This window comes from Coenobita brevimanus, chromosome 8 (genome assembly GCF_032717465.1).
Source record: "Coenobita brevimanus isolate Jiangsu-jjx chromosome 8, ASM3271746v2, whole genome shotgun sequence".
Taxonomy (NCBI): domain Eukaryota; kingdom Metazoa; phylum Arthropoda; class Malacostraca; order Decapoda; family Coenobitidae; genus Coenobita; species Coenobita brevimanus.
The window spans coordinates 7,165,717-7,179,629 of NC_136961.1; the positions used below are offsets into that span (position 1 = coordinate 7,165,717).

At 38.9% G+C, this 13,913-nt stretch overlaps 1 protein-coding gene across 1 annotated transcript in view; it reads left to right on the forward strand.

Annotated features, from left to right (window-relative positions):
- The window catches only part of LOC145406364 (organic cation transporter protein-like), a 230,470-nt gene that overhangs the window by 170,185 nt on the left and 46,372 nt on the right, over nt 1–13,913 (forward strand). The window contains exons 11-12 of the mRNA XM_080277527.1: nt 4,156–4,419; nt 4,999–5,021. Coding sequence (XP_080133653.1) covers nt 4,156–4,419; nt 4,999–5,021 — 287 coding nt within the window. The remainder of the gene's footprint in view (nt 1–4,155; nt 4,420–4,998; nt 5,022–13,913) is intronic.

Consider the following 13,913-nt stretch of genomic DNA (forward strand, 5'->3'; position numbering starts at 1 on the left):
TGCAATTCGGACAGTGAAACATAACCTAGCTGCAATAAAATTCTTCTTGTGCAGCATGATTATTGTGGCACCAACAGTGAAATGCTAAAATTTCGTATAATATATTCAGAGGATGCATGATCTAAGACGTATTGCACAAAAACGTAACACTGATGTAGTTACACATTTCAGTGTTATATTCTTGTCATGGAGAAACATGAAATAAGCAGCCACAAACGTAGGAAAAAATCAACAAACGAACAATAATGCAGAAATTCATATTCTGTGAAAATATCATGATAAATATAATGCAGTATTTCTACAGAAGTGGTCTAGAACTCTTAGTCTAATGAAAGTATAACTTTCATATTTATTTTAGCAGTAAACTGCTGTTTTAGTTGTAACTATCATTCCCACGGTAAATATATTTTATCCAGTAATAGCCTGTGTCATAAAATCGGATGTATATTACGCATAAATTTTTTTTTTTCTTTTTTGACAATGTCATCAAGACCACAGTTACTTTACAAACCTCGTCAAAACAATAAAACCATAATAATGTCAAAGAGCTGTCCCTATTTCACCATGGTGTTGTAGCCTACCTAGAAATTACACATCATGAAGACAAGCGGCCTATAAATTTAAGGAGCCTCATGTCAATATGTTTTCCCCCCCCCTTTTTTTTTTTTTTTAGTCTCAAGATGTTTATGATGTGAGGGTCAGTACAAAATTAATTATTGGCCTTTCCGGGACGTGTACCGATATAGCAATTCTCAGTCGGTAATGTGAATTTAAATTTTTATAGGTAACTTGATAAACAAGTTAGGCTACAGGGTGAGATAATCACTTCAAAGGAATGTTTTGGACTGTGTGAGGAAGTGCTGGAAATCATTGGCAGATACGACATAGTAATTGTTTTTGTGCATCCACTCATCATGTTTTAATGTTAATGATAGATTCTACCTTATGAAAGTGTTCAAAATTTGATTATCTACTGAGGTCAGAAGATTTGCAGCTTGCACTGTGATGCGATTATTAAATATACAATGTAATGTTATGAAGAGCATTTTCGCACACGGCATAACTACATTAGTTCATCAGGAAGTGAAACTAAATTCAAATCGGGGTTTACTCAGGCATAGTATCTCAAAACCCATCTCGAATCACCTGCAGTTGTAAAGGTCACAGTGGTATCAGACGAAACACGGAGGGGATGGCTAGCGAGGGATCACTTCTTTTAATGAATGATTGTTTGTAATAATGGCCAGCTATTGTGGTGGGGGATTGCAGACATTCAGAGAAGTTTATCTGACAGCATATCAAATCAGTCTGGGTTGAGTATATATGTATAAAAAGCTTTGTTTTAATCTGCATCACACACTGCTGCCTAGAATCACATAAGGTTATGTCACCCGCTGTGGATGGGTTAACAATGGTTATTTTTTGTTGAAGCCATGTAGGATGAGCCGAGTCTGCTTCAAAGGTGGGTGGTGATTTAAGGTAGTTTTCGGGTCGGAATCCATGCTGGGAGTCAGGCGCAGGGATGTCGGGATTTGATGTTCTTTTCATTATTCTGATTGTTCCAGAAAGCAAAAATATTCGTGTATAGGTTTTAGGACTATTGTGCGACAGTGTAAGACAATCATGGGTACGTTTTTCTAGGTATCAGGGATTTATCAGAGAGTTCGGAAACTGAAAATTTTTGTGCTGGAATTTATTGCTGTGGGGTCAATATGTTATAAGTAAATGTCTGAAATCTTCTGTGGTCCTTCTGCTGTTGAGTTTAATGCACTTTTCGTTGTATGCTGTACTTGCGATATGAAAGTAAATGATGTTTGTGCATTTCTCTTGACTTCGTTTTCTTTGTGATGGCTTCAGTTTGACATTTCGCGTGTTTTGTTGCTTATTAATGTATAATAGTTTACTAAGTTGCTTGCTTGTTCTTCATTCGTAGGGACAGTTATGTTGCTGTTTAGTTGGACAGTTGAACAACGTTAGTTGATAAGGATGAACCTTTGTATAATGAATCACCCCTCTAAAGACTTTATTTTTATTTATTTTTTTTTGCAATAGTATAGAGATTTTATTAACATTTTCCACGTTCCCAGTACATTTTGCTACATTTTAACTGATAAGGAAGTTTATATAACTTTACGATATTTTACGGGATATAGATTTGGCACCCATGATCTACACGCTTCGTATCATCACCTTGAATCATTCATTTTCCAGTGGCTATGTTCGGGGTAATGGCTGGTGCTTCAACCCTATATGTAGACCTGTTCATGAACCAGACCATGTCCTCAGGAGTTAAACTAAATAATTTTGACAAATTTTGTAGCAATAATTTAGACATTCTTTCCATTATTTTGATCAAACTCAAGTTATTTAATTCATACTCCCTCAATATTTTGGTTACTTTGCTATTGCTTTAGTTTTGAAGTTAGTATCATCGATAAAAAAAAGTATCGGCAACCATTCCGTGTGAGACATGATACACGGACTATGATTTACGGGAAATGACACGGTTATGTCGCTTTGTATGCTTCGTTTGTGTTGTTATTATATATTTTACGGATACATAGCTGGATCAGTCGGAGTAACATTGTACCACATGGTCACTCAACCATTTTTGTGAATTAAACAGGCATGCCAACACTACTGAAAGAACCAGAGACGAAGTATTTCACATGTTATCCGACCCCAGGGTGCCGATACTTTTTTTTATCGATGGTACAGTCGTGGTCATAATTAATCACCTATCCTCCGGTACACCGTGCCTCAGGCGGGCTCCTTTATGCGCGGCAAGTCACACTGGAGGAAGAGGGGCTGAGAGGGAGGGGCCAGAGAGAGAAGGGAGGGTGGGTTGGGGGGTTATGTGAAGGTGCGGTGGGGGGGGGTGTAGGTATAGGAAGAGAATGATATGCGGAATGATGGTCACAATTGTTTATTTTCTTTCATCCAGGCCATGATATAAAGGAGTTAGTATCCGGTAGATAATGCTGCATTACACCTCGTATATCGGCGTCAGATAAGCATTAAAGTGGTGATATCAAGAGCGTCTGAGAGAAATATACCAAATGACATCAAACGCATAGTGTGGAACCAGATATTTGTGTTTATCCGTGTATTTTGACTTCGGACGCAGAATGGAATGTGGATGGCTTTGACTTCCGTAATGTTTATATTTTTAAACTTCCTCCACCGTTACATGAAGTTAATTCTTGAATCTAAATATCACAATTATGCAACCTTTGACATGGCTGTGCCCACAGTAAATATGATCATCCTCTCGCTATATACTCCCTCTATACAGTCACCATCATGTCAACTGTTTTATGGGATGTCTATATGAAATGGCTATTTAAAATACTGTATTTGTGCATAAAAGGTAAATAAATTTTACGTCTGTGCATATCGGACGTTATAGTAACGATATCTCTCATAATCTATTAGAAGGAATCCTACCCAAACTCCCAAAATATATTTATGTCAGTGTTTACCGACATTGGTCAAGCCAAAGCCTTAATAACTAGTCCAGTGGCCTCCAGTCTCAATAACCTCTTTGCAGTCTTCGCGGCACCGGGGAAACGGTGTTGATGATTGTTTGCTGGTTTCGTGTGAACAGCTCCCATTCGTCCTTGGTTGCTGTAAGAGGCGGTCCCGTGTCCTCTCGTTCTCTGTCTCCCACGCATTGACGTTGATATCAAGGCCCACACAGTCTCGATGGCTCTGCACTAATATTTGATCTGTCACGTCAGCGCATTTCTCTCACGGGTCAGCCCTTGATATCACCACCTATCTAAAACTTATCTGATTCCGCTATACAAGGTGTAATGCAACGTTATCTGCCGAATATTAGCTCCTTTATATCATGCCCTGAATGAAAGAAAAAATAAATAATGTGACCACCACTTCGCATACTATTCCCCGTCCTCTACCTCCCCTCCCTCCCCTCCCTAACACAACCCCGCACACCATCACTCGTCCCTCAACCCACCCTCCCTTCTCTCTCTGGCCCCTCCCTCTCAGCCTCTCTTCCTCCAGTGTGACTTGCCGCGCATAAAGGAGCCAGCCTGAGGCACGGGGTACCGGATGATAGGTGATTATTTATGACCACGAGTGTTCATCTACGAATTATATTCAAGCACATTTTGTTCCATTATTTCTACCCAGGACCCCTAAACTACGGATCATCACGTTGGTCACCAGCATCAACTTTTTTGTTTCGTCAATGCTGTTCTTTGGGTTGACTGCTGGTGCCCCTACCCTGAGAGTGAACCCACTCGTGTACGTGGCCATTTCAGGGATGGTTGAGCTCCCAACCACCACCATTGTCATCCCTTTCATTGACTACTTCGGCCGCAAAAAGGTGTTGGTCTTCAGCTTCCTTTTTAGTGCAGCCGTACTTCTGGCCCAGCCTGCTGTTCCTGATGGTCTGTAAGAGTGACTTACATTATGTTCAGTTCTAGTCGGTTAATTTGTGGTCTTCTGTCTTCCTTTGAATCTAATCTAATTGAGTGTAATTGAATTTTTCGAGTGTGTCTGTCTGTCTCTTTGTCCACTAAAGATATTGAGGGCTCAGAGGGGTCTGTCAGGAGTAACTTTCTACAGTGAAGTTAATGGTGTGGTTTAAAGCTTCTAAAGTGACGCCCGTGATGTTCAAAAGCATAACTAAGCAGGACGAGATGATGGAGACCAGTGGCCAATTTTCATGGAGTTTTTAAAAATCTTGTACAAAAATATCAGTAATATATCTTACATCCAGTGTATCATGTCAACATGAAAGAGCTTGGTGTCCAGGTGGGTTGTGTGGTGAATGGATGAGTCAGGTGGTTAGGTATGGAAGGTAAGATAGTAGTTACATCGGGAACAAATCTTATCAGTACCACTACTCTGCCTACTGTGCCGCCCCTGCCCCACCTTTCCCTTTCCCATCAACCAAGATTGGATCACTGATAATGTCAAAAGTATCTATATGGAATCTACAGCCTACCCTGTATCTCCTTACCCTTCCAGTGAATCTTCTAAGGACTCTGAAGGTGAGGAGGAAGGTGGGAAGTGGGGAAGTCAAAAAGAAAATATTTGCTGCGTGAGGCATCTGGAGCTGGGTAGAACCAAGGTCTAATCTAAAGAATACACTGTCAAACCGTGACCGTACGAAAACGTGTCAATCTTCGCGCATGACGTCACGGGGCCAGCAGTGGCGCTCGCACGCTCAGTTCTCTTAAGCTCACTGTGCTGTTCACAACTATTCAATGCATACTAATTGTGCAGTATTCGGGTGTTACGAAGACTCTACAAAGAAGGTTAAGGGTGGCAGCTTCTTTAGATTCCCAAGAAATGAAGTTCATCAAAAGCGCATACATTTATGAAAAAGAAAAGACATTTTAAAACCTAATATGGTGCGAGTATGCAGTCATTTTTGGCAGAGTGCATTTAAAAGGTCACTTAAATGTGAACTGCTGGACATATGAATACCTCCGTATCAAAGAAGACTAGAGAATGATGCATCTTCAACACTGAAGTTACCAAAATCTAAAGACAAGAATGGGTCCCACGAGAAAGAAAAGAAACACGAAGGGATATTATTTAAAAGGTACCTTTCAGCAGTTACCCATGAATATATCAAGTTGGCGGACATATTCACATTTTCTTGCAATAACTCTTCTATACAAGTCTATTTATCTATATTTCTTCTTATCTATCTATCCCTCTATCTTCATTTCTACTTATCTATCTATCCCTCTAAATATACTCTCTCTCTCTCTCTCTCTCTCTCTCTCTCTCTCTCTCTCTCTCTCTCTCTCTCTCTCTCTCTCTCTCTCTCTCTCTCTCTCTCTCTCTCTCTCTCTCTCTCTCTCTCTCTCTCTCTCTCTCTCTCTCTCTCTCTCTCTCTCTCTCTCTCTTCCCCTTCTTGGTTCTGAGTTTACGTCCTTCCACCTCGCAGTCTACCTTCACAGTACCCGACACGATTAAATTAATTTCTTACTTCCTTAACCCATAGAGTTGGGGATTTTCTTGTGGCGTCTTTGATCGTCAGAATCAAATTCAAACCGTTGTTTATGGGCTGCTAGACTTTATCAAACCTTGAGCCTTTGGACATCACTAGTCCTTTCGTCACACAAGACCAGTGTCTAGAATTAGTAGGGAAAACTACAAAAGTAGTCAAGCGCTTTCCATGGGCTAGCGCTGGATTACGTCCTTCTTTCTTATTGTTATCTCTTACATAATAATAATAATAATAATAATAATAATAATAAACACCCAATATGTGTCGTCTACCATCGCCACAGGCTCTCTTTTTCCCCCCGTCTTGTTGTCTGCCTCTCCGCCCCGTCTTGTTGCCTTCCTCTCCCTCCCCCCCTCTCCGTCTCCTCCCTTCTCCCTTACTCTGGTGGACAAGCGCTGCAAACTCTATGGGCTATGTTTGGAAACATATGCCTGGTGGCAGGGACTGTCGGCGAACTTTTGCTCTTGGGTTTATCTCTCCTTCTTGCTGGAAGCTTGCTCTCATTCAGCCTGTCCCAAAGAAGGATGACCATTCCCCGCCCTCTAATTATTGCCCAATTGCTTTAAAAGTTTTTGAGTCTGTTCTTAACAAAAACTTTTAAAACATCTTTCTTGTGTCAACCTTCTTTCTGATTATCAGTATGGGTTCCGCTAGGGATGCTCCACTGACGATCTTCTCATCTACCTTTCAGACTCCTGGTCACCCTTCTTTCGGGACTTTGGCGACAGCATTGCCACTGCACTTGACATGTCAACGGCTTTCGATCGAGTCTGGCATAAATATTTAATATCTAAACTGCCCTCTTACGGTTTCTATCCTTCTACCTGTGCCTTTATCTCTACCTTCCTTTCTGCTTGTTCTATAGCTACTGCTGTAGACGGCCTCCATTGTTCTCCTAGAGCTATGAATAATGGTGTTCCTCAGGGCATTGTCCTACACCAACTCTCTTTTGTTCATCAGTTACCTTGTAAGCTGTACGTCTAACCCTATCCACTAATATACTGATGCCTCCACCATTCACCTTTCCTTTCACTTCCCACAGTGTCCATCTCAGCAGTTACTTCAACAAACAAGGGATGAGGCTGTGGCACACCTAATGTCTGACTTGGCTCACATCTCTGTTTGGGGTAAAAGTAATCTTGCTTTTAATGCATGAAAATAGTTTTTACGTCTATCAATCTGACAAAATCTTCCATAGGAGTACCCTCAAATTTTCAGCAACATCCAACTTAATCCTGTATCATCTTTAAACATAGCTGGGGTTTCATTCTCTAGGGATTTATCTTATCTCTCTCTTAAAATCTGCTTCCAGGAGATTAGGTGTGCTAAGCCGACTCCGTGTCTTTAAATCTACACAGTTACTTATTTTATATATGGGTTTTATCTGCCCTTTTGTAGAGTACAACTCTCATGTGTGGGGAGGCTTCCCAAATCCAGCTCTTCTCAATAGGGTGGAGTCAAAAGCTTTTCATCTAATCAAATATCCTCCTCTTGCTAGCTCTCTTCATACTCTGTATCTTCACTGTATTGTTGCATCTTTATCTCTTTTCTATTGCTTCTTCAATGGTCATAATTTGTCTGAACAGTCTGCTTGCATCTCTCCTTTACTACGTTGGGTGCATAGCACCCGTCTAGCAACGAACTCTCATCCCTTTCTGTCCAACTCTCTAATATAGAGTTAACCGTTACTCCCAGTCCTTTATGTATGCAACAGGTCAACTCTGGAACAGTCTCCTTCTGTCTGTATTTCCTACTGCCTATGATTTCAACTCTTTCAAAAGCAGTGTGTCCAGGCATCTCAAAACAAACAGTTCTTGAATTTGGCTCTCATGTTTTTTTTTTTTTCTTACAGGGAACAATTTTGCTGAATCCTGGCCTTTGGTTCTTTCTTCATTGCATAAAGAAAATGGGTAGGCCGCGTGTTGTCACACCACCTGCGCGCGGTTAGAGCTGTTGTATTCTTTAGACCTTGAAGAGAACAAGTGTCATAAGAAAATTATTTGCTGTGGCAGACAACCTACACACAGCCCACAATTGCTGCTCCGTCCAGCATTTTCCTTGCCAGGTGTGCGTTTCCATCAGCTCGTAACCTACTAAGCACACGTGTGTAGACCTTTGTGAATGGTGAATATAATAGTGTGTGTTTATAGTGTGTGTAAGTAGAAAATGTACCTCACTTAAATTACCGGTACATGAATTAATGATAAGCAAAATAGAAATAAGGCTATCGGAAAGTATAGCCAGGAATATAGAACTGTAAGGAAGTGATTTGTATATTTGGATTAGTGCATAAAATTATAGAAGTAAGCTGTAAGTGAAACTAGAAAAAAAAAAAAAGTTATAAGTGAAGTAATGATAAGTGTTTTAGGTTCAATTGTCATAGTCTCATAACCGGCTAGGCACAAGTGTGTTCTTATGTACCTAATTGTCCTTACATAATTCTATCTTTACAGGAGTCAGTCAAGCTCGTACTGTCCTGTGTCTTAAAACATTTTAATCGTACATATCCTTTAATGTACGAATTGTTATGGCACACATTGTTTCATTCGGTAGTGCATTCAACTGATCACTTGCCCTATATGGGAAACTAAATTTCCTTACGTCTTCATCACCTCTCTTTTTAGTCTTTTTTTTTTGCCATGTCCTCTTGCTGATGTGTCCCCATAGGTTATGTAATCATTTATATTTATTTTCTCCTTCTCTGATATGCATTAATATAGCAAAATCATGTCTCCTCTTTTCCTTCTCTTCTGTAGTGTAGGCAGATTCAGCTTTTCAAGTCTTTCTTCGTAGCTTAGATCTCTTAAGCTTGGGACCCATCTTGTAGCAGCCCTTTGAACATTTTCAATGTTATCTATGTGTTTTTTGAGATGACTCCAGACCACTGACGCAAAGTCCAGGATTGGTCTGATGAATGATGTTATCATCATTCTTAGCATGTCTTCATTTATGTATGTGAATGTTATTCTCATATTTGCAAGCAGTGTATACATGTTCCGTACTTTCTCACTGATGTGGTCAACCGGAGATAGTCTGTTACTGATAATCACACCTAGGGCCTTCTCTCCTTCTGATGTATATAGGGTTTTACTTTCAAACTTATAATACCAATCAGGTCTTTTACCACTTTTACCAAACTTGATTACACGACACTTGTCCACATTGAACTCCATTTACCATGTACTGCTCCATTCATGAAGTTTATTTAATTCTTCTTTAGCTCTTTACAAGAGTCCGTGTTAGTAATATTCCTTTGTATTTTTGCATCATCAGCAAACATATTTAGATAGCTTTCATTTCCAATGTTGCTATCCATGTCATCAAAAATAAGATAGGTGCCAGCTATGAGCCCTATGGAACTCCACTAGTTACTTATACCATGATGAGTAAATTCCCCTTAGTAATGTTCTCATTTTTTTTTTTAAATAGAAAATCTTGGATCCAACAATACAGTTTGCCTTGGATTCCTCCTTGATGGTACAGAGTCCATAAAAGTCTTTGGTGTGGTACTCTGTCAAATGCTTTCTTGAAATCTAAATAGATACTGTCCAGCCATCCTTCTCTTTTCTGTAATGTTTCTGTTACTCTAACACAGTAGCTCAACAGATTAGTAACACATGATTTTCCCTTTCTGAGACCAAACTATCTGTTATCATACTGTGTTCTTCTAGATTATTTACCCAAAAGTTTTCTTACCAGCTTTTCTAATACCTTGCTTACAACACTGGTCAGTGATACTGATCGGTAGTTGAGTTTGTCCATTCCCTTCTTGAATAAGAGAACAATGTTTTCTTTCTTTCAAATATCAGGTGGTTTACCTTGTCCCAAGGATTCTTAGAATAATAAAGATAATGGCTTACTTAACTCCACAGCACATTCATGTAGCTCCGAATATGAAATTTCATGAGGACAATTTGCGTTTCCTTTGTCTAATTTACTTAACTCCTCCTATATTTCTTTTTCTGATATTTGCATATCTGGTAATATGTGTGGGTATGCATGTTCCATATCATCCCTCTCAAAATTATTTTCTTCTGTAAAAACTGATTGGAAATTCTTATTTAGTGCATCACAAATATCTTTCTCTTGTGTATTGATGATCCCCTCATCCGTAATGGATTGTAATTTATTTTTTTCTTTGGTTTTGCTCCGGATGTAGCTGTAAAATAGCTTCTGTTGATCACTACTATTATTTATGATGTCTTCCTCAAACTGTCTTTGGGCTTCCCTCCTTATACTTGTATAATCGTTTTTTGCCTGTTTACCGTATAGTTGTTATATGCCCTCTCACTATTATGTCTTCTGTATGTGTTCCACAACAAGTCTCTTTTTTCTTTTGATTTTATACATTCTGTATTAAACCATTTCTATATTTTCTTTTCTGCTTCCTTGTGCTGTGGGATGTACCTTTGGACTCCAATATCATAAAGTTCACAGAATTTTTGTTATGTATACAACTTTTAAATCTTGTCCTCTAAGCTCCTTTTCCTAATTTATTTCTAAGAAGTACTTCTATAGGTCATGGCAGTTTCCCTTTTTATAATTTAGGCTCTTTTTGTAATTTTCATTGCTGTTAACTGTGTTATCTGCAGTCCTGAAGTTGCAATTTAGTACTGCATGGTCGCTTTTGCTGAATGGATGGTGATACATTAAATTGTCAATTTAGTTTTCTTGCCTACTAATATATATGATCTAGTACTGAGGGTACATCAAACCCTCTTTTTTCTGGTGCTTTCCCTTACATGTTGCAATAGGAAAAATTCCTGCACGAGATCCAGGAGCTTTTGGTCCCAACAGCTTTCTTGGCTTATTATAATTTATCTAGAGTATTCCAACTCATATTTGCACTAAAAATCTCCAATTAGTGTAAATCTTTCCGATTTCTCTTCAATTCTATGTAGTAATGCTTTCAAATTTTTAATTGTACTCTCTGCCAGATCCTCATATTTGCCTCTTTCCCAAGTGTTTGACCTGGGTGGCATGTATAATTTTGCTACAATTACTTTCCCTTGTGTCACTGCTTATTGCTTTTCATTCCGTTACAGGTGGCTTTACACTGAGTGACAAGCCAAATGGTTTCCTGTAAGCCAAGAAACCATTTACAACGCTGGGTGGTAACCATATAACCAAACCATACATGCTCCCTACGTGTCAAGTGGGTTGGTGGAGGGTTAGTGCCCTTCTCTGTAAAACAAATAACTCAGAGTCGAATGGCCACCCCGTATGGGATTATGCGTCTGGCAATAGATAGATAGATAGATAGACTTTCCCTTCAGATGTATTGATATTTACTGCAATCAGTTCTACTTGTAAGGGTATATCTAATTCTGTTTCTTTGACTTTTAGATTATTCTTTGTTAATATTATAATTCTTCCTGCCTTTTTTTAAGTTCCTATCTCTTCTCCATATATTATATTCCTCTAAGTTTAGGATGTTGTTTGATATCGTTGGTGTTTTGTTTCAGTTAGGTATATAATATGTGGTTCATTTTCTCTGATGTAATCATTCATCTCTAATTAATTAGATAACATTCCATCTACATTTGAGTTGACGAACTTAACTTGCCTAATTGTCTCTGTATCATTTTTTAACTCTTCCATGATCCTCTCATGGCTGACTACTGTACTTGCCTTTTCACTGATTTTCCTTCTAAGTGAACCCACTTCAACTGTCATCTCATCTATTGTTGTCTTTCTTGTTGACTTCTTTTCCTAATTTTTCTATTTCCTCCTCTGCATGTGCAACTGCTTCTTACTTTCATCCATTTCATTCTGAAATGCCATCTCCAATTTGTTTACCAGTTCTACCAGCTTATTGCATGTCTCCATTTCAACCAGTTCCTGGTAGAAATCATCGTCCTGCTTTCTACCTTCATCTCTTTTCGTAGCTCCTTCCAAACTTGCTTTACTAAAGTAGGTGGACATCATATGGTACTACGAGCACAGATTCTACTAATAGTCAGGAGGAGTTTCACTGAACCTCGTGCCGAGACATAAACAAAGTTTTATTATATTTTTTTATATACTGGACCCTACTAATGAAAATTAAAAAAGTGCACAGAGTTGGCACACTAGAGCATTTTGTTATATGAGTCGAAATCCAAAATGGCCACCCCAAAAAATGAAAAATTACAATATTTGATTACTGTTGTCACTACTTTTACTAATATTACATTATTTAATTGTAGAATATTTCAAGAAATTCTAGGCATAACAAAGTATATTATAATTGTGTAAATTGTGAAAAGAAAAATTACAATTAATTATAATTGTTTAAAAAAAGACACCAAATGTGATTACCGTACCATGTTAGACTATCACCAGGTATTACCACAATATTTCGTTTTCTTAACAAACTATACAGGGAAAGGATGGAGAATTGGGTATTTGTCAGTAAACATTTTTAAGTATTTAACATATCTGTTCCAACAAACATATTTAGACCATAATCTTTTTCACATAAATCCCTTATATCAATGTTAGACCAATTACACCCTTCAAAATTGATCAAAATGCTTTACATCAAAAATATATGTTGCTTATAAATATAAAACACTGTTAAACTAAATACATCTACAAAAAATACACTGTATTATACTTCATCTATAATATCGAGTCATTGTAGGTGTGGCCACCTGAGGCGTTTGACTGCTAGCTGTGTTGCCACTTTACCTCCACTGCCTACTCTGTTCTCTCACACTCGTTGGTGGCTTTGGCCATACATGCAACTGCTTTAGAGGGTGCTATTAAAAGTCCTTCCTTTGCCTTCTCTTTTAAGTAATATTTATTTACACAGTAAATAATTTCCTTGGTTTGGCCGTGGAGAACATGTGAGCGAGTTGTAAGGGAGGCTTCCATGATGGACAAATGACCCCGAATGAATGAATGACTGCTCCCGCCACCGGGTCAGGTAGTAGGGCATGGTGCGGTGACTTTTTCACCCTGCTTGACAACCTCGCACAAGCAACACTGCCACAACTTACAGGGATGTATGTATACAAACTCATTGTTTTGTCTTCAGAAAATGAATCGTTCATAGAATTACATGGTCTTATATTTAAATTAATTTAGAAGTAGTTAATAGTTAACAATATGAGAGTGAGAGAGGGTGGCGGCGATGATGTGGCATATCTGCTAAGCCCGCAAGCCACACCTAAAGTGACTTGATATTTTAGACGGAGTATAAATGTCTGTGAATTCCATGTCCATACTTTCCTCGTCTTCAACTGACACTCTTGATTTACTCTGAGGATTGTGGCAGTCAGTTCCATGGCAAGCACAAAACAGTGAACAAGAAAGTTGTGCTGCAACACAACTGCAATGGGCAGTTGAACATGGGGTGTGGAATTGACGCCCACACTTGATTAGTTTTAGGATATCAAGTGGTGCAGGAGAAACATCAGGTGGCAAGCCAATTGGAACCTACCGGTACATGTCTGAATCAAGATCTTTGGTCACCCATAACGAAGAGGGTTCATTTCTGGTGGCTCTGGATCAAGGGAGCTTCTCCAAATTGCTGCCTATAAATGGGTTCTGCAAACATGTTCTTCAAATGCTTCTGTTGTTGGTGGCAAAGCTTTTAGCTCTGGTGCTGTGGTGAGCCGAAGACTACCCATCTTTGACTGTCACACAGTATCTTAAAGGCGTCGTGTTGTTTTCATTTGGAAAGCCATAACATGCTGCAATGAATTTTGTGGCTTCACTAGTAACATCAGTCACCTCTTTTTGTTGTCACTATAATCTAGTAAGTGTCTTCCCACTCTTTTTTGCCTTTAACTCTGCTCCTTTATCAACACCCATAAATATGAAAGCCTGTCATATCCTGTAAGAACATGGGCAGGTAACAGACTGTTGAGAACATCTTGATTTTGCTCAACTGTTGCTTTGATATATGCCCTTGATCGTGAAGGGCTTGTTCCAA